General features: G+C 29.9%; 3 protein-coding genes across 4 annotated transcripts; 1 reads left to right on the top strand and 2 right to left on the bottom strand.

Annotated features, from left to right (window-relative positions):
* Nucleotides 1-8,369: 8,369 nt before the first annotated feature.
* LOC107403981 (zinc finger protein 4) lies at nt 8,370-10,400 on the top strand. Its single transcript, XM_016010913.4, has one exon. It carries the CDS (start codon nt 9,559-9,561, stop codon nt 10,141-10,143), a length of 585 nt encoding a protein of 194 aa, XP_015866399.3. The 5' UTR covers nt 8,370-9,558; the 3' UTR covers nt 10,144-10,400.
* A 1,612-nt stretch (nt 10,401-12,012) lies between these two features.
* On the bottom strand, nt 12,013-15,813 carry LOC107426995 (TIP41-like protein). Its single transcript, XM_016037324.4, has 8 exons — nt 15,448-15,813; nt 14,812-14,997; nt 14,354-14,444; nt 13,976-14,089; nt 13,769-13,828; nt 13,615-13,656; nt 13,347-13,475; nt 12,013-12,319 (listed from the first exon to the last, which is right to left on the bottom strand). The coding sequence occupies exons 1-8, from the start codon at nt 15,585-15,587 to the stop codon at nt 12,209-12,211; spliced, it is 873 nt and encodes a 290-aa protein (XP_015892810.2). The 5' UTR covers nt 15,588-15,813; the 3' UTR covers nt 12,013-12,208.
* Nucleotides 15,814-17,897: 2,084 nt separating this feature from the next.
* LOC107426994 (G2/mitotic-specific cyclin C13-1) lies at nt 17,898-21,825 on the bottom strand. 2 transcript variants are annotated; one of them, XR_009640811.1, is made up of 8 exons: nt 21,071-21,825; nt 19,981-20,213; nt 19,811-19,886; nt 19,488-19,564; nt 19,208-19,241; nt 18,964-19,113; nt 18,382-18,608; nt 17,898-18,280 (listed from the first exon to the last, which is right to left on the bottom strand). XR_009640811.1 is itself a non-coding variant. In XM_060820225.1 (8 exons), exons 1-8 carry the CDS (start codon nt 21,407-21,409, stop codon nt 18,209-18,211), a joined length of 1,116 nt encoding a protein of 371 aa, XP_060676208.1. In that variant the 5' UTR covers nt 21,410-21,821; the 3' UTR covers nt 17,898-18,208. The 2 variants fall into 2 exon arrangements, 1 of the variants encoding a protein (XP_060676208.1); XM_060820225.1 differs by having other exon boundaries at nt 18,474-18,608; nt 21,071-21,821.
* Between the last annotated feature and the right edge of the window lie 268 nt (nt 21,826-22,093).

Consider the following 22,093-nt stretch of genomic DNA (forward strand, 5'->3'; position numbering starts at 1 on the left):
TAGGAACATTGCCACTCCAAATAAAATTAGAGAACCATCGAAAGGGTAATAAAAATAATAGAGATTCCATGAAGTAAATCTGATAAAATAAGGCGGCCATTGTATTAGTTTACTGTAAAAATCTGTTCACAAATAAAATAAGGAAAAAAATAAAAATTTATTAGAAAAATAAAATTATTAAAAGGCAATAAACATTTAGAAAATTGCACAGAAATTCTAAAATAAAGTTCTCATAGTAGAGTTTTGGTGTGCGGAGAAGGGCCTAGATTCATGTTGTAGGATGTTCATATTTGTATACTTGTGATTGCTCGGATGAATATTGAAATTTCATGGATTATTGTCATTAATCTCATGAAAATTTTCTAAATAAAGCTAATTCCATGATCATCTCCATGATAAATCTATTTCAAATTTGAATCTTCATCGTAACCATAATAGCCATCAATTACCTTCAAAATTTAAAAAAAAAAAATTGATTTATCTTCAAAAGAACTTTTTATCCTTATAAAAGCCCTCCAATCACTAATTCCCAAATATATTATTATCATTTGAAAAAAGAATAAAATAATGTTGATAAAAACAGGTGGTCTAAATAATTTTCAATAACAAAATAACTATCATATTTAATATCTACCAAATACAATTTTACTATTTTTGTCATAGAATGTTTTAAATTCGTGTTCTTATATTCTAAGAATAAAAAATTTTAATTTTTACTTTCATTTTACAAAATTATTTATGAATATTGTTTTACAAAATTATACTGAACGGATCCTAAACTTCTAAGTTTAAGAATGTTGTAATTTTAATAATTAAATTTTAATTTATTGCATTTTTGTCCAATTTGTTATAAATTGATTAAAACTTAGCAAAAATATAGACAACATAAGATGAAATATAGAATAAAAAAGAGTAAAGAAATGGTGGGAATAATTCCATCTTATTGTTTTCTATCACGTTACGTCTCTCGTCCTCTATTTATAGGTCTATACATAATATAAGTTACAAGAAATAATAATCCAAAATAATGATCATATAATGGTTAAATGAGTTACCTATGTTACACATAAATACATAAAATTGTATAAGTTAAAAAGAGATGATGGAATGGTGGCATCCACATCATATTCATAACACTCCTCTTTAGCGTCCACCATACATTGAATATATCCTATTAAAACTTTGTAAAGAAAATTCAATGGGACAAAATCATGGCGAAGGTAAAAGAGCACAATATCCATATATATATATATATATATATGATAATAATTATGTTAATATGCCTCATTAAAATTTTGTAAAAAAAATTCAGTGGGATAAAACCTTAGAAAGGAAAAAGAGTAGAGTCACTATATTTCTCCATCTAATTGTAGCATTTCCGGTGTGTATGAATGCTAAGTTACATTACTAAACCTTATCAGGAAACCAATGTATTTATCTTGATATAACACAAATAGTATGTTTGAATACTAAATTACTTCGTTAAAACCTTATATACATATATATTAGACTAATATAGCATTGATGATTATCATCTATGATAAAATGTTTACTATATTGCCTCGTTGAAATTTTATTAGGAAATTCAATAAGTTAAAACCTTGATGAAAGAAGAGTACAGTATATGTATTGTTGATATATATGCTCTGTAATGTCAATATAAATACAAATATTATATATAATCTTTAAATTGACATATTTCACCCTGTTAGTAAATAAATATTTATCATAATCATTTTTAATATAAACAATGCAATTATCAATAAATTTATTTATTGTTACAAGAAATTTATATATCAAAAATATTGTGAATGTGAATTTTCTTCTTATGAAACTCTATCTTTTACCCCAAAAGCTCTAATATATTTCAAGTGTGCATTATATAATCTCATTTACAATTATACTAGCAAATTATTCTTCTAGGACTTTCATATATTGGAATATTTAAAATTAATGAAACTTTAAAAATTTCATGCTTTTATTCTACTTTCGATTTTCATGCCTTTATTCTACTTTCAATTTTCTCCCCCTAAAAGTAGAAAAACTGTCTCATTAAACTCGTCAGGAATTTTAATATGCTACACTCATAGTAATAACAGTAAATACATATAAGCAAATTGCTTTATTGACATGTTACATCATTCTTAGAGTACTCATTAAGACAATCCATTTGTTTAATTTATATAGCACTTTAACTGAACGAGTATACATCTCGAGGAGCTTCATGCAACAGCCCAATCTTCCAGGATTATCAAAATCTCATAATTCAATATTTTATAATATCATATGTGCAATTCAAATATTTTAGAAATTATTAATCTTATAACATATTGAAATATAATTACATTCAGAAAATATATTAGTATGCTTCTTCATTATTCCTTTCAAATCTCTTCAAGAGATTTTGTGCCATCAACAAGGCTTAATCTTTATGAACATACACAAACATTAATTTCATGCAATTCTACATGATTTGTCATTTCTTAAATTGACAATAATGTGTAGATACAATCTTTAATATAATATTGAGATCATATAATCATTTGCAATGATTTTATGCAGCTACTTTAAACAAATTGTCAACAATAATATTAAGCATCTCAAAAGTTTTAACTATTTTCTTTGGAAGAATTTTCTTCAAATATTTATCTACATATGCCATTTCTAGGGCTTTTTAAGATATTTCATGAATTATTAGATGTACATCCTTTTTGCATTTGTAAATAAATTTCCTTTTAATATAAACTTTTAGATTTTTGATTATTCATGCTTCAAGCATGTTATATAGTAATCAACTATTAGTTTTAACAAATCATCAAATCGCCAATTGCTAAATATATATACTTCTAGCATAATTTCGATATAAATAGTATATTCAAATACATGCTTCTGTGATGAATGATCACATATTGATCAATTCCCATTTGTGGTATATATATTATGATGCACATGGATTTGATGAATCTAGTTAAATTTTTCACCACGTATATTTGCTCTTCTAAACATTTTAAAAATAACAAAAACAAAATTAAATCAACAAGATATTTTTGTTGTCTCATTTAGATATTCAAGATCATATGAGGACTTTTCATTTTGCAATATTTTGATCTTCAGAATCAATCATTTGGATTTAAAATTCACCATGTAATCATTTTATCATGTTGATAAATTAATCATTTTTATTTCCCAAGGCATGATACATAAAAATAAAGTGTCTGAATGTACAAGGACAAAATTAATAACTTACCATTTCAATTTCAATAATAGATATACATTCATCCAATGGAAATAATGTAAATCTTTTTCTTCTAGATCATCATTTTATTTCCACTTTTAGTACTAAAATCTTGCTTTCTCATAATTGTAATTAAAGAAAATATATATGCTCATAATTATTACAAATCAAATGACCATTCAAAAGTAACATATATTTTAAGGATGATAATAATACATATTCATTTTAGAGAATGACAATACGTTATTGAACTATCCTTTAAGGATATTTTCATTTCACTATAATTGGATGACCATATCTTATAGTAGTTTACTAAACTGTCCATATTGACAATACACTTCCTTTAAAAAGCTTTAATACCATAATATATTACCAAGGCTCATTGATAGGGGGAAAAAAAAAATTCAATTCTTCCAATTAAATTTATCCAACCCTTCAAGGATGACAATATTATATTAAATTGAGCTTAGTAAATTCCAACACAATAAGATTTCATTGTTGGCCATATTGAATAGCAATAAAAATGAACTTAAGAAAGATATTTATCTATTTTAATAAGATCTTTAAGACTATCTTTGAACTTTTCATTTTCAATATTTTGATCTTCAAGATCAAATATTTGCATTCAAACTGCATAATGTTAGAACATCCAATAGTAAAATTTCAAATAAAATACATTAATTTATCTATATAAGCAAATTGGCATTCTTATCTTAAAACCAACAATTTGATAATCTTACCTAAACCAAAAATCAAACTGGTAGAAATATATACTGATAACGTGTTATAAATTAATTAAAACTTAGAAAGAATATAGAAGTCTTAAAATGAAATATAAAATACAAAAGAGTAAAGAAATGGTGGGGAGAATTCCATCTTATTATTATCTATCACTTTATGTCTCATGGCCTCTATATACATAATATAAGTTATAAGAAATAATGACCTAAATTCATGATCATATAATGGTTACATGAGTTACATATGTTACACCATAAATATATATAATTGTATAAGTTTTAAAGAAATGATGGATATGTTACACCATAAATATATATAATTGTATAAGTTTCAAGGAAATGATGGAATGGTGACATCACATCATACTCATAACACAATTGAATTTTTTGACCAATGTTGGTTAATTATTCCATTTAACCAATATAAAATGAAAATTGGTTTAAGCTATTGTAATTTTTCTTATTTTAAGGATTTGCATTTTAGAAGTCTATAATTTAACCATCCTTTGTCAAACAAATCTATTTATATCAAAATGCAACAAATTGAAATTTGAATATTGGAATTGCAATATTTTAAATGGAATTACCCCAAACTAAAGGGTACTAAATTATTATCAATCTTTTTTTTTTTCTTTTTTTTTTTTTTTCTTTCCTCCAACTTTTCATAGATGGTCCACGAGTGATACACTTACATCATGCAAAGTGAAAAAAAGTTCCACTTTATGATGGATTATTCTAACCCTGTCAATTCTTTCTTTTCTTTTTTCCTTTCTTTCTAACCTTTTAACCTATGTAAGTATGAATAGAGAGGAAGGTTGGAGTGAAATGCACATATTCTCAAATCACATCTAAAAAAGCAGCAATAACCAGCTTTTTCTCACTTTGAGGATTCCTGGCCCTGGAAGGTGAAGAGTTGGTGCTTTGAACCGAAGTTTGTATAAAGAAAACCACATTCGTGTCTTTTTTGGCTAAACGTAGATTCCAGCGTTGGAGAAACAAATAGTTGAAATTTGTATATGTGGGAAAATTTTCACCTGGTGAGTGTATTAACTTTGAATTTTTTTCAGTAGAAATGTTTTTATAATAATTGAGTTTTTCTATATGTTAGTAGAAGATATATTTTATAAAATATTGAATTCATGTGGTGTCATTTTTAAATATATATGATTAATTGATAAGAATATAAACCTTCAACTTCCTTTTTTTTAATTTTTTAATAAATTTTCAATTTCCTCATACATTTTATCCAATATATATATATAGATATATATATATATATATATCCTTATACATAGAGTCATTCATCCTTATACATAAAGTCATTCTCCTATCAGTATCGTCTTGATTTTCCATATTATTAACCCTAAAATAAGATTTTAGAATATGCTAGAAATTTATATAAGTATAGTTAAATACTAAAACCTTAACATAAGAAAGTAATTATGTGTAGAATCATTTAAACTCGACACATATTTAAATACTAACTCAAATAAAAAAATATTTTTAACGGTTTTCCATAAGAACATCTTATATGAGAATATATATATATATATATATATATACTGCATTTATGTAAAATTGTAAATTAGGTACAGGATATTTCAATTGTTAGATAGACCTTTGAAAGTAAGCAAACTATGGAATTATAATTGTTTTTCTTTTTAAAAAAATGAATTGCTATTTTGACAAGTAAATTTGGATTACCATCACCATTTTAAATTTATGGTAACTTGTTAGCAGATTCATCAATCAATATTTGAAACAATAAAACACATTTTATAAAAACAGTAATACCAGAGGGACCAAATTGCTTACCCAATTTATAACTACATGATATGACAATATTTTATTAGCTTATATTTAAAATTTATTTACCAACATTTGGGTTATATTAGTGCATAGAGCAATATTGGAAACAAAATACTCTGTAGTATAAACTGAGAAACATTGAAAGGTGATGAAAAAAATCACTAAAATTTACTAATTAATTTAAAACACAACCAAAATAAAAACAGTTTCTAGTGCATTACCATATAAGCTTTAAATCTATCATTAAAGCTTAGTTTAGTATTCCTATAGTTTATAAGAAAATTAACTTTAGTTATGTTGCAGAAATAAATATTTGGTTAAGTATTTAGTAAACTGTTATTTCATAATTGGTAAACGATTATTTCATAATTTCTGTATGATTCAAAATTATTATTTAAATATTCAATAAATAATAATATTTAATTATTGTTACAGTATATAATTATTAAAAAATACATTATCTATTATCATCTTTTTACTTGTAGTATTATGTTTCTATTATTATAACATAGATTAAAATTTAACACAATTTATTTTATCATAATTATAGTAAATTTTGATTAAAAAAAACTAAAGTAAATGGGAAAAAAATTAAAGAATAAAATATGTTGATAATAAAGTTGTTTAGTAGAATATCAATAATCTAGGATAATTATGATATTAAATTTTTAATGAGGATTAAATTTAGAATTTTAATAATTAATAATTAGAGGAGCTAAAATCAAAACTTTAAAAGCTAATATTTGGCCATGTTTTTTATTTTTTGTTCTTAAAACATTGCTTTCAAAATACAGAACAAAAATAATTTTTTATTGTTTTATAAAAATAATAAATATTTGGTCAATTGTGTTTGAAAATAATTTTCAAAAATTAAAAACATACTTTTAGGGATGGTATATGTGTTTTCAGGTTGTGCAAGGTAAATTGTCATTCTTACTTTCCTTTGCTTAGGTGCCAGGTGCAATAAACTGACATATTTTTAATTTTTTTGAAAACTATGAAAAATATTTTTTTATTGTTTTCTTTTCCATTTGTTTTCTAAAAATAATTTTTGAAAATTGATGACCAAACAATATATTGTTTTGAGATCAATTTTTTGTTTCAAAAACAAAAAACAATTCTTAAAACAGGTAGCCAAACATGCCCATAAGTCACTTTTCAAAAATAGTTGCAAGTAATATAGTCCAATTTGGTCATATTTTCAATTTTCAATTTTCAAAACATTATTTTAAAAATAAAATAATAATAAACTATTTTTATTTATTTCATGAAAACAATAAATATTTGGTCAGTAGTATTAGAAAACAGTTTTTAAACTAAAAAACAAAAAATATCATTTTAATATTTTTTAAATTTTATTTTTTTAATTTATTTTTTAAAACTATTTTTGAAAATTGATGACCAAACAAGTTTATTTTTGTTTTGGAAACAATTTTCTATTTTATAGAACAAATTCTTATAAAATTAAAATTTTCAAATTTTACCAAGTAGCTTTACATATTTTATAACAATTCTAAAGGCCACTGCTGAATTGACTCAACGAAGAACCTTGTTTCCCGAATCATAAACTTATAATCATATGCTCATGAAAAATAAATTAATAAATAAATAAGTAAAAAAAAAAAAAAAAAAAATACTCAACCTATTCATTTTTTGTTCTGTTTTTTAACAACAAAAAAGGGTTCTTAGATAATAAGCTTTTAGATTTCGAAACAACCCTCGTTTGTTAATGTTGACTTCCGAATTTAATTCTATCCCATAGTAGGAAACTACCATCTGAGCATACGGGCGTTATAGGTTTAAACTTTTTACTTTTTGCATCTAGCTACTACTAAAATCACATTAAATACACTGACTAATTATATTTCCTTGAACCACACTATCATCTATCAAACAATCATTGAGAGACTTTACTCGAAGATGCATCAATGGTTTCATTGCTTCCATCATTAAAAGGCAATGTTTAAAAAAGCATAAAGTGGAAATCCAGAACTATATATAATCTAATAAAATGCAAAAATTTAAAACCGAAGTTGGCAATCTTCTATGCACCTTTCAGGGATTTGCTACATTCATCACTCCCTTTTGCTACTTGCGCTAGAAACCTAAATGGTAGCTAAGTTGGACACAGTACTCATTCATCAGTTGGTGTGAACAGATCGAAGTGCAATCAGACAAAGCTTCACTATTGTTGCTCCCTGAGGCTCAGGAGGAGAATTTCTCCAGCATCACTGTCGGCAGAATAGGCACCTAACCATAAGCTAGAATTCTTTCAAGGTTTTATCTATAACTCCACCAATTCAACTCTACTCCATTATTGTTATTATTATTATTATTATTATTAGTATCATCTCCAAACATGTTTAAGAAACTACCTTCTTTTTCTACCGGCAGGATGATTACAGAGCAACAAATCAAAAGAGAGAGTTTCCGTGGTGCTGAGAGTTACTGGTTCTCTAGATCTATACAAACAAAAGCACTGAACGCAAGTACAAGTGGCTCTTAAGGCACTTGTTCTGCATTATATCTCGCCCACTATATTTTTGTAAGAAGGGCCAAAAAAAAAAAAAAAAAAAAAAAAAAAAAACAAAGTCCCAACATGAAGACACCTTCCTAGATCCACTTGTCCAAAATGAAACACTAAAAACGGCAAGATACAATCCAATCTTGTTTTCCTAATTTTTTTTATCAAATTATTGGCAATGCTCTGGGCCCTCACCAATATCCACACAACATCAAGTCCAAAGGCAATAAAAAAAGGATATATATATATATATATATATTAAAATTAAAATAGAGAGAAAAAAAAATAATAAGAAAAAGACAAAACTAAACCTACCACCACTTAACTAGCCAATAATTTAGCTGCATTTACCACTCTCCAAAGCTTATGATTCACTCACTTCTCTACTCAGGAAGTTGCCCCTTTTCTCTGGTGGGTGCCATCTTTAATGCATCTTATACCTACTTGACATGCAAGATTTTTATCTTATTACTCTAAACTCCTTGCTTGCAAAATCAAGTGTTTCCTACAGAGGGAAAGAAGCGAGTGGTCTTGATTCTGCTAAAAAGGGTTCACTAATTACTATTAGAGATAAAACACACACAAAGTGCAATTCATACCGAAGATAATCAGCTATGCTATCAGAACCACTTGAAGCCTTCTTTACCCAAGTAAATGATTCTACAGCTCCTAGTTTAATCAAATGGCTAACGAACTACCCACACTAGGAACCACCATAGTTGTACCGCTACAAAAGTATGCAAACTGATCTATTCGCTTGGTGGGCGGAAGCAATCGTGGCAAGCACCACAAAAAATAAATAAATAAATTTGTAAGATTATGATTTTGACTACTGATGGAAAATTTTGTAGGATTGTCAACCTTGTATTTCTTCAGTTACTCTGAGCAAAAACCAGTGTAAATTTGGTGTCCTTTGAGGAGAAAAGAAAAGAGGAAAAAGATGAAAGTGGGGAATCCCAAGCTTTACAAGAGCAAACAGTAAAAGATGACATAAGCTTGTCTCCTAGAGCACCAAGCATAACTAGGTGGGGTCACTGAGGTGAGATAAAAACTTTTTAGAAAAAAAAATAAATAAAAAATTCCAATACCACTTCACATTCTAATACCTTGCTCCATTAATTTTGTCTCTTCAACTTCGATCTAACCCTTCCAACATTTAGCTGTTGCAATTCCAAAGAGCCCCTTTATCCCCTAAACTTCCTTTGATCCTCACCTGAACTAGCAATTTGAAGGGGGAGGGGGTGGGCAAAATGACCTCTAAGGATGATGCAGTAACTGAGATAACACCTAATACACAGCAAAGTAAATTAGAAAACAGCAATGAAAATCTCATAGAAAATGAAGATGGTAATCCAGGAGAGTGGCTGAACCTGAGTCTAGGTAGGAATATGCTCTCGACAGCTGGTGACTCAGACTCACAATTAAGACCTGCTTCTGGCAAGGTATTTTCTTGCAACTTCTGCATGAGGAAGTTCTACAGTTCACAGGCATTAGGTGGTCACCAGAACGCCCACAAGAGAGAGAGAGGTGCAGCCAGAAGATATCAGTCACACAGGATGATATCAATGATGGGCAGTTTGCCCATCAATACTTCTATGTTTAGGTCGTTACATGCTCGGCCTCATTCACTTGTGCACAAATCAACCAGAGAAGGAACTACAATTGTAGCAAGATTTAATGATGCCAGTACAGGGTTTGGAATGGTCTGGACACCCTTCACACTGGAGGATGCCATGGATTTGATGTGGCCAGGCAGCTTTCACTTGGACCCACAAGTACCAGAGCCACAACCAGAGCCTCTCAAGCTTGAGCTCGACTTAAATCTCCGACTCTGATCCATCCATCTTGTACCCCACTTGGAATTTTCATTTTACATCGTTTCTATTGGAAGAGGTAACTTGTTCCATCAAGTATAGAACTAACATAGGTAGAAGGCCTGTTGTGAAGTGTTAAATACCAGGATGGTGGTTCTTCCTAGAGAAACCAGAAAAGGGAAAAAAAAGAAAAAAAGGGACCTAGGTTTTTTCTATCTGTTTATGCATGTAATGCTACCAAAAAAATCTAATGAGGCAAGCAATAATTTCCAGCATTATATGTTTCCATGGAACTGAGTTTGTCTGGTTTTTTATCGCACGCTAATTAACAACTTACAGTTTTCTTTCACCATTCATCTATGGATAAAGCAATATTGTAGGTTTCCTTCTCTTCTCCTTCGTTTCTTTTTATTCTCTTCTTCATTTCTTTTTATTGACAGTAGCAATGTTTGTTCTTAAATTTAAGAATTAAACTTATTCTCTATGATTTAAGCAAAAGCCCAGAAGGACTTGAGAAAAGTATTAGCAAATTACCACATCTGGAAACTTACAGATTTTGTATCAACACCCACCTCCCACCCCACTCCACCAGAAAATTAAAAAAAAAAACTCTCTGAAGAGAAAAAAAATATCCATTAGTATTTTTACCCCAGCCGTGAAATTACTTGACATTATATGTTCTGAAATTCATGAACATGTTAATGTGATGTATACCTGAACATTTAAATTTTAGGTTGAACACAAGCTCAGGTTTGCACCTGGGTTGTATTTTTTATCATACTGAATTTGTAGATCCATAAGATCCACCATAAATTGACAAGGATGACAATAAGCAAATTTCATGCCCACAAGAAAGTATATGTACTCTAATCACCCTAATCAGTGCCTCTATATTGTACCTAATTTCTTTTTCTTTTCTTTTTTTTTTTTTAATCCTAACTTTTGTTATCCTCCCAAATAAAAGGGTGGAACTGCCATCTGTAATAAAATAAACTTCACATGTTGCGATAAACACAAACAACAAAAGATACATTCAGGCAAAGAGCAAACCCTATAACTTAATCACATAAATAACAAAAAAGCTTTCGAAGAAACATTGAGATATTCATTGTCCATGTATCATGAACGCCTTTTATTTGTTAGCTGAAACACAAATGCCGACTCATTATTCATGCGTCTGGAAAATCATAGTGTGCATAATTTTACATATCAATCTCTTAAAAATTTTCAATATCTTAATATTACCGAATCTTCAGTTTGGCTTAGTACTGCAAAGTACAATATAAGTTGCAGCTAAGATTAAAGTTAGATCACCACAAAAAGGTTATCAACTTATCATCACTTTAACTTTCCGTCCTCTTATCTTTATTAACTAAGTGTTCTTTTTTTTCTTTTTTCTTTTTTTCTTTTTTTTTTGGGTGTGCCGTTTAGCTGAAGCTGAGCTTGTTTTCATGTCCCAGCTAGTTCTTAGGATCCATGTAAATGACTCATAATGCTAACTCATAATTCATGTGTCTGCAAAAGCATAGTGTGCATAGTTTTACATATCGATCTCTTAAAAATTTTCAATAACTTGATATTGCTGAATCTTCAGTTTGGCTTACTACTGCAAAGTACAAGATAAGTTGCAGCTAATATTTATGTTAGATCACCACAAAAAGTTTATCAAATTATCATCACTTTAACTTTCAGTCCTCTATCTTTTTGAACTAAGCTCTTTTTTTTTTTTTTTTTTTAAGCCCAAACTGAGCGTGTTTTCATTTCCCAGCTAGTTCTTAGGATCTATGATTCGTGTAAATGGGAAAATCGTTGAACAAATCTTCTATGATAGGAGAAATTCACCACGGTCCCTCTCTCCCCTAGCCCAAGAGTTACAATGGGAAACCATGATTCAAATATAAAAATAAGGCATCATAAGCTAAAATTTGTATCATTGAATGTCTGTTCTTCTACTTTAGAAAGTAACCACTTAGGATCATTCATTAAACATGATAGATAGAGTAACAAGAAAATTTAATCTTTTGAAAAAACCCGTACCCTCTTGGACCATAATAGAGAATCCTCTAGAAAGACAGTTTTTACAGCCTCATAAATTACCAGGGACTTTAAGCTTTTGGGTCTTATGCTGGATGATTGGAAGCCTCTGGCTGATAATGCTGGGATCATTATAGGCAGCAGAATCAGAAGGGTACCCTTTCTGCACCATTTGGTTAACCAATCAAAGAAACAGAAAAAGAAACAAATTTTGGTGCTTTTGATATTATTAACTAACTCAGATAAGTACCAAAAGAAAACAGAAAAAGGAAAAATAAAAGCATTAAATAAAATTAATGGGAAAAAAGTTTATAAAGAGAGATCAAACACAGGCACATTTATCAAGAATTCAGTTAGTTGACTCACCTATCAAACCTAGACCAGCGAAAACTATCATGAATGAGGATAAAAAAAATAGCATGAAATAACTATACGCCAGTGCTTATGAAGCAAGCTTACTCTTTTGAGTAAACTTGACATTCCATGAATAAATTCCACTTGTGTTACAAAAATTTTGTTGAATATTGTATTAGTAATGAACATATATTCATTTTCAAATTTTTTTGAGTTAACTAAAAAGTTCAATCCAAATTAAAGCTTCAAAATCCTGACAAAAATAGTTGCATAATTTAATATCAATTGCCAATACAGAACCAGAATAATTGAAATTTTCTATTAACAGTTTTTCCACTTAAATCTTATTTTAATTTTTCATTGAAATGTTCAGAAGACAAGAAAAAGATTTATAATTTTTTCCACGGAAGAATTTTCAAGGTGACATGGTGAGATGCCAATATTTTAATATGCTAGCAATTTTTAACCTATAAAACTAGATGGTGTCTTCTTCATTTTCAATCCTAGTTTTTCAAAAAACATCCACCGCTTGTTTCCTATCCCTCCGAAATTCCTAGACTGTACTAAATCTTTACCTTGTGTAGCACCACATGAACAGGTAATGCTACCCACCATCCACTAATAACATACATAAGAATATCAGTTTTCTTTTTTTTTTTTTTTTTTTTCCTTCCGCATCCTTGGCTTTGTTACTTTGTGTTGGTAGTTAGTAGTTTCTCATACACACTCCAGCAAAACCAAGTAGAGACAGATTGCAAATTGAAAAGGAGCAGTTTCATCCTTATTTTGACAAGACTGAGATATAGCATGCATTCACGCACAGAACACAAACTTACTGCTGATAAAGACTGAAACTTTTCTTCTCTCCAGCAGCTTTCGCGAAGAATTATAGGATTCGTGTTGTCACCAAATTTGCATTCTACACGAGTATCCCTTAGTCTCATAAGCACTCCATCAACTCTAAGCTGTAAGAACTTGATCAGTGACTAAACAGATCAATGAAATTAAGGAAAAGGAGAAAGAAAGCTAATTCATGTATATCAGATGTTATCTTGGGAATCTGGCTAGATTACTGATATAATATTGATTACGAAACCAACTCACCCAAAATCGCAGGAGAAGAAACCAACAACTTGGCATGACTCTCTAGAAAATCCAAGAGTGACACAATTAGTCCTTATTCCTCAACCATATTAAAAATTTTCATGGAACAGAATACAGTAAACCACTCAGAAATAGTCAGAGGTTGAAAAGTTACCACTTTTACAGTAAGAAGTGAAACTCCATTATCAGCCAATTCATCTTCATACAAGACTACCTGTCAGTTGCAAGAATAATCTTCTTTAAGGCAGGCAAATAAAAAGCCGGAAGTTAACATTAGGTATATATGATAGACGACATATCCATACAGCCAAACAGGCAATCACGTAATTAGATGCTTCTAGTTACCACAATAGGTGCCCACCTCATCATAAAAGAGAATAGGTTCTTTTGATGCCAGTGCAACCACGTCGATTTTCTCATTGCAGTCTTCCCATTGGAGATTGTAGTTCCCATCAGAAATATCCCCCATTTCATGCTGACAAGAAGAAGTTCTCATAATCATTCCATTTTTGTTTTCGCCAAAACTTCATTTCAACTATATACATGATGCAAGAGACCAAAATAATAGAGTCCACATAATGGGAATGGAAACTCATTAAACTAATAAACAAATAATCATGAGATAGCCAATCTGTATAACAAGTCCATCAAACCAAATATAGCATTATCTTACTCTAGAAATTAAATTTTACCTAGGACAAGGAAACAGTTTTTCCAATAGAGAAAGAAGAGCACGTACCTTGCTCGTATCCATCTCAATTGCTTCACTTCCACAATACGGCGTTGTGAATGTATAATCATAATCTAGTATCACCTGCTGCGAGGGTTTGCTGCAATTTATAAAAAGGAGTATCAATAAAAAATCCCTTTAGAGGTAAACAATGCTTTACTAGTAAACAATTTGACTGAAAAATTCAGACCACACAATTACATTACATTCCACAAGAGCATATTCAAATACGTAAATTTCTTCACACCTATAATGCAAATTGATTATGGAATCCACTCAAGTAACTTTCTGTTCAGAAAAAGTGCAATACATAAACTAGATGAGATCATATTACTATATTGCTAGGAAAAACGCATTGCTTCTAACTCAAGCAAATCATGCTACAGTTCAGTGCTTCAAATTCACCCACCATATATAATCGAATTCAAATCTCAAGAGAAGAGGAAACATAAAGATACATAGCTTACCTTCTGAATTTCCATTTTGCAGCAGCTGGAACTTCCACAGGGGGCAGTGCTTCCTGCTTCCATCCAATTAAGGCATCGAAAGCATTAAAATGAATTTTGGTACCACTATTTTTGTGCTTAAGAACCAGACAACTGTCCCCAAATACCATCTCTGGCAGGTGAGATGTTTGAAGTTTTTGTTCCCACCTGAATTCACATTCAAAGCATCAAGAAAAATAAAAATTTTAAATAAAACTTATATTAGAAAATCAAAATTTAAGGCCTCCATTACAGCATTTTGAAGAAACCATTTACGTTGAACTAAAATTCATCAGGAGGGATTAAACTTCAGGCATATCCTAAAGTACTAGCGAAATGAAAAAATGGGTATTGGATTCATGAGCAGAAAATTCTTTCAAAATGGCAATGAATAATCAACAATGCTTCACGAAAAAATAGATAACCCAAATACCCTAATTTATTAAAAATTTGACCAATATTCCTATCCAATTCCAACAAACTGTGGTCTGAAATTAAACTGTAAAAGATCAAAGCTATGTAAAATTCTCATGCTTAAAAAAGCTATAAAAATGGATTTCACATAGTCAATTAAATAAATAAATAAAATAAAAAAACAAAAAGCGAGAAATTACTTACAGCTCAAGAGTGGAGGAGCTGAGAATGGAGCGCTTGTGAGACTCAATCTCCCAACCATGGATACGAATGCCACGGCGTCCGTCGGAAAGGAGCTCGGCTCCGGCGGCCTTGAGTTCCTTATCGTCTACCTCAACTTCCATTTTCGGCCACCGTCGGAAAATGAAACCAGGGTTGTCTTGGAATTCTGATAAATACGGATCGGTGGGGATAGGAAGTTGGAAAATGCCCTTTGCTTTGCTTAGCTTCCAATACCACCGATAAATAATCACCGTTTTACTTTCTTCCTAGACTCGCCTCTTGACTTCTGCAACTTCGCTCCCCAAACCCGAAGCCATGGAATTTGGAAATTGGATTTGTCTAAAAATATTAATAATAATAATGTAAATTTTGAAAAAAAAAAAAATATATATATATATATATATATATATATATATATAATATATAATATAATTATCGAAAGAAATTTGCAATTATATATATATTTATATTGAGTTAATTGAAATTTGGGTATATTATATTGTATATTTTTGAAATTTTTTTTATTATAATTGAATATTTTTTGTATTTATATTTTTATAATTTCATAAAAATATCTGTTTGTAAGTAAGAAAAATTTTAAAAATATGCCGTGTAATATATATATTTATGTTGAGTTAATTGAAATTTGGATACATTATACTATATATTTTTTAAAATTTTTTTTATTATAACTGAATATTCTCGTATTTATATTTTTATAATTTTATAAAAGTATTTTATTATAATTAAAAAAAACTTTAAAAATATGTAGTGTAATATATATATATTTATGTTGAGTTAATTGAAATTTGGATATATTATGCTATATATTTTTTAGATTTTTTTATTATAACTGGATATTTTTGTATTTATATTTTTATAACTTCATAAAAATATTTGATTATAATTAAAAAAAAATTTAAAGATATGCAGTGTAATATATTTTTTAAATTTCTTTCGATAATTATATTATAAAATTTTAAATTCGTGAAATTTATGCATTTTTAAAATTTAATTTTCACTTTTACACCCCATCATATATTTCAGTTTATAGATAAAGGGATAACCTAGCAAAATAGCAAAGAACCTAACCAAACTTCCTAACGAATATTCTTTTTACTATCCTAACAAGATTTAGACTTTTTTAATCGATAGATTAAACTTAAATGGTTGACATAAAAGTAAGGGTTATATATTTTATCAGTCCCTAAATTATGCTTGTAATTGCACTTTGGATTTTGGATTTTTTTATTTTATTTTTTATTTTGGTTCTTAAATTTAAATTTTTTGCACTATCATTGAACTATTTATAATTTAATTTTTAACAATTTTGAAGCATATGATGCATATGACAATGTAATGACGTAATTTGCATAGCTCTTATCAATAAAGTTGTCTAATTTTATAATTTTATTTTTTAAATTTATAACATGTGTCAAAATAGTTAAAAATCATATTAAAAATAGTTTTTAAAGATCAAAATATACTATTAAAGTTTATAAATCAAAATGCAATTATTAGCATAATTTAGAGACTAGTAGAGCTACTAACCCTAAAAAAATAAATTAATTTAAAGGGAATAAAGGATAATTATATTTAACCCTTTTTAATTTACTTTTCGCACTTCATTCTTATTTTATAAAATACCTCATCTTGCCCTCTAAACTATTACTATCCTCTTAGTTAAATCCAATCATTTAGTCTGACAAGTAAATTTGAGAAAATTAAACGTATCTAACACACATAATTCTGATTATAATTTGTTTTTTTATTTTTATTTTACTTTTAAACGATATACAAGATTAATTTGGCCAAATTTATTAGATTAAATTGCATGATTAAGCTAAACTGGTAAAAATAATAGTTTGAGGGGGCAATACAAGAGGTTTTGTAATTTATGAGGCAAAATGGTAAAATTCAAAATACAACATTGTCGGGGAGGATTAAAATATAGTTATTTTTCATAAATTTTGGTTTAATGTAACCAAATCTCTTCGTGCAGCATTACTACAAGTACCAATTTGTTTATTTAGTTGGGCAAATGCCAAGGCAAAGGACATGGCAAAATAATATACCAATTAGTTAATTTATTGAAAAATTAATGCAAATTAAATATAAATAAGTGACCATAATAAATAAAACGCAATAGAAACTAACAAAATAATAATATGTCATTTTGTCAATCACTTAGATAATATAATTTGAGGTTCAAAGTAAGGATCGTCGTCTTAAAATTTTCTACCATACAAATATTTATTATTAAACATCTTTTGAAAACAAGTCTCTCTTGGAAAAGATAGAATCTGACAACACTTCTTAATCTCTTTTAATTGGGAAGTACTATAACTTCTATGCCACATCAATAGCCGGGTGCAAATGCAGTCTCAACCCTAAACAATATTTTCAACCGATTTTACAAAAATACTGGAATGTGTCTAAAAAAATATTACTCTTTATTCCAATTCTCGTATTTACATACATTGATGGTACCAAAAATAAGAACCAATGAATCAGTAAAATATTCATGCTCAGCATTATACAGTAAAATGACCAAAAAGTTATCCTCGGCGTCGTTCAGATTAGCTGTATTAAGGTATCTCCTTCCAATTAAGCAACAGTAGCATTATGACAAGGGTGTTGAAGAATGAAATGGGTTGGCTGGGAACCAAAGACAAAAACAAGACCTTTACAAACACCGCTAGCTCATACTTTCCAATCATCTCTTTCAGAATCTTCTCGATTCTTATTTGTTGATGGGCTCAAAATAGACTGCAGGAATTTCCAAGGGTGGAGACAGTGTTGCCACACAATTGAACTGTCCAGAAAAAAAAAAAATCATTCATTCTGGTCAGCTAAAACGGAAATATCAAATTCTAACTCTTCAATTGGAATAAATGCACGAAAATCCATATCTACCTGTAATCTCCAGCCATCACAGGAATTGCAATTTCTCTAGAGACAACTATTCAATAAGATCATTACATAATACAAAATATCAGCTAAAATACCTTTTGCTGCTTGTATTTATCTCTTACTGATCGGAATGAGCTTCCTTTTCTATTCAATTGTAGGTCATGTATAGCAAGAACACAATCCTTCAAATCAGACGGTTTATAGCTCGAACAGCATTGCAATGCAAGAGTCTGCAAAGTTTGTTACAATTTTTTTTCCTTTTAATAAAAGAAATCACCATCATTGTATTGGGAGAACTATAAACATGACACTCCAAATTATCTTAGAATGTAAAAATCTCATTCATATTCCCTCGAGCTACAATTCTGATTTAACCATCACTAATTTAATATTCTAAAGTATCGAAAGTTTTGCCTTCTGAAAATATTGAATCGCTTTGTTTGATTCTTTTCTTCACTCAATTCCTTATACATTTTAAGCCAATATATTCCATGTTATAGTTAATTTAGAAGTTACCGCTAGACAGCCAATGACACAAAAGTTTTGGGGTCACTTCACTTTCCAGTGCACTTAATACTTTCTTACCCAAGGATGCACCTCCGGTTGGAGAGTGAACCTGGAAAGAAAAATTGCTGATGCAGCAATCACTGATGGTAAGAAACGCACGCAGATGTAATCTAACAAACTCAGCTCCGCAAGATAACATCCCAAGAATTCAAAACGCATATCAGAAGACTGGAAAGCACAAAATATCGCTAGATCAGTAACAATGGGATAAGAAAAATAAAATAAAAGTAAATATCAACACGGTTTAAAGTGGTTGGCCTACTTTGGAATTCTCTTGAACAGCTCCGTTTAAGATTCTGCAAATTCAAGACATGCAATGTAAAACATAAAAGTTAGTAAAAACCAATCATATGTGGTATATATAAAAATCATTGAAGCCAGGCTTGTTTAGGGTTTTTGGTTTTTAATAGGGATCTTTTTCTTGTATTATTGTAGATGTTTCCTTGAGTTTGGTGTTCGACATTCTTTTTGTTTCAAATATATTATTTACTTTAGTATTAAAAAAATATAAAAAAGGGAACAAATTGGCAGAGTATTCTTGCCTCAGAAAGTTCTTTGACGTGGGAGTACTCATCTCAAAATTCAAAAATTTCAGTATATTTCTCTCCATATCCAACACCTACAATATAAACCCATGGCAGGTTGAAGCTTAAATAGGTTAAAAGGCAAATCAACTTACAAAGCAAAGCAACTGAAGTGTATTGAAACTGGTCACTAGTATTATGAAGTGAAAGTAAAATTGTTTGAAACCCAAAAAATGTTTATGCAAATTCAAGTTCCCTTTCCTACTATGTTCGAAAAAAGAAGTAAATGGGAAGCAGACATCAAAACAACAAATAATGACAAAACAGAAGGGCATAGATACCTCATCCTTGGTGAAGGTGTTGTCTGTAACATAGCAAAAATCTTCAGCGTGTGGAGGACAGATCTCTTCGTACTTTCTGCATAATAAAGAGCATGCTTGGATCACCTTTTTAAGAAGGAAACTCACACGAGTTTGAGAAGAAACATAAAAAAAGCAATAGCAAATCATACGAGGCAATAAGCATGCAAGATACACCAACAAGCTGTAACTTGCTCCTGCTAATAGCAAATGAAGAGAGGACTCTGTCAACATATGAAACAGTGAGATAAAGGGTGTCCGAAACAAGCTTATATTCCTCTGAAACCTCCACCAACCAGTCTACTAGGATTGCTCGCATGTTAGGAGAAACATCATTTTGAACCTTCTCCATGTAGTTAGGAACTGGCCTTCTGTTCACCTCCATCTAAATTACCAACTGTTTTTAATCAGTTAATTTCAATGCAACTGCGTTCGACAAATTAACAAGATATTGCAGGATAATTTCAATACAAAATGCCTTTGACAAATTAACGAGCGTAGGATAAAGAAACTACAATTGAATCACGGCATTTTCCTTTTTGTACTGAGAGCTAGAGACTACTTTCTAAGCTCTCTGTTTTCCCCTTATTTTCTAAGCCCATTATCAAAATAAAACAAGGGTAACTATAAAACAATTACCATGTAATCATAAACCTAGAAAAGCCTATTGCAGAATTAACTTCATAAATCTTAAATTAAGCCAGAAAAAATCAAACTGCCATTTCCTAAAATCAAATGCACAAAACATAGCCCCTAAAATTGTGCTAGTAACAACAATCGAAGTTGAACACATGAACCCACTGCTCAAAAGGTTGAGAAAAGCGTTCATGCTTTGGTGCTGACTTAGAAGCCAAGACCATAAAAGAAATTCAACATGAAGCATCCAACCCAATAGGTGATCCAAAACGTCCATTCTAAAACCAGAAAAGACCAGACTCCACAAACCTTAACATCAAACTGGAGGATCAAAACTTAACCCAGTCACCGATTTTAGAAGAAGCAACGAAATTTCGCTATCAAATCTAATCACAGAAGAAAAAAAGAAAAAACCCATTTCAGGAACTCAAAAGAAAATCAAGATCCACCAAAACCAAAAGATAACCAAGAAGCATTGCAGAGTCAAAACATAAATTGAAAAAAAAAAAATCTAATAGCAAAAAGAAATGAAAGACCCAGAAAAACCCAGAAATGAAACACCCATTTTTTTTTTTTTTTTTATAATTTTCCGAATATACAGTGTACCTCCAAAGCATGAAGATGTTGGTAAATAGAAGACGAGTAAACACGTTTCGGTGGGTCAACGGAGCTAACAGAAATCTTCTCCGTCTTATCAAGAAATTCTCCACCCTCCTCCTCCTCCTCCTCCTCCTTATTCTTCAAGTCGCTGTTGGGTTTCTTGAGAGACCGATCGGAGTTCTGAGCCAACAATGAAATGTTGAGTGAGTTAGTGAGCTCTCCAAGCACGACTCGTCTCTTGAGATTGGGAAGCTGCTGTGGCTGAATCGCCGACTCCGATGAAGCCCGTTTCTTCGAAGAAGAGCACGTGGTTGGCACGCAGTTTTCTTGCTCGGTCTGTCCCATTATTAACAATGCTTTTTTATCAGAACGTAAACGGCGTTGAGACTATGAATGAAGAGAGAAAAAGAGTTGGAAGGAAAAGCAATGGATGCGTGACCGGTTTGGCTTCTTTAGTTTTAGAGAGAGAAAATGCCGCCACTAACCATTTCAAAATCCCCAGTTGCCGCGCTCGGCCTCGATCGCAGTTACACGAAGAAAAAGCTTCGTTTTGCTCTCTTGCATGGCCTTCTCGTCGCTACGTTGACTACTACGACATCGTTTTGTTGAGGGCATCGAAATTAAATGGACCAACCCTCTAAACGGAACCCAACCGTGAACCACAAATTGTGGGCTTTGATATATTTTCAGTTTTATGGAAATTGCTCTCCAAAATAAATAAATAAATATATCTTCTTTTTGTTCTTTTGCTTTACAATATGCTTTTGTTTACCTTATATGCAAATCAAAAATTTTTATTTTACAGCTTTAAGGGAAAATTTTTTTAATTAAATTAAAATGAATTGGTCGAGGCCTTATTTATAGGGAGCTCATTCAGAAATTGGAGTAGTTTTTTTCTAGCAAAATAATACAATTTTAGTTGCCAGGACAAATCATATTTAGCTCAAAATTTTACAACAAATGTTAAGTGCAGTTTTTATTTTTATTTTTTTAAATATCAACTCAAAAGTTAATAATACGGTTTTTTTT

Source organism: Ziziphus jujuba, chromosome 9 (assembly GCF_031755915.1).
Source record: "Ziziphus jujuba cultivar Dongzao chromosome 9, ASM3175591v1".
Classification (NCBI taxonomy): Eukaryota; Viridiplantae; Streptophyta; class Magnoliopsida; order Rosales; family Rhamnaceae; genus Ziziphus; species Ziziphus jujuba.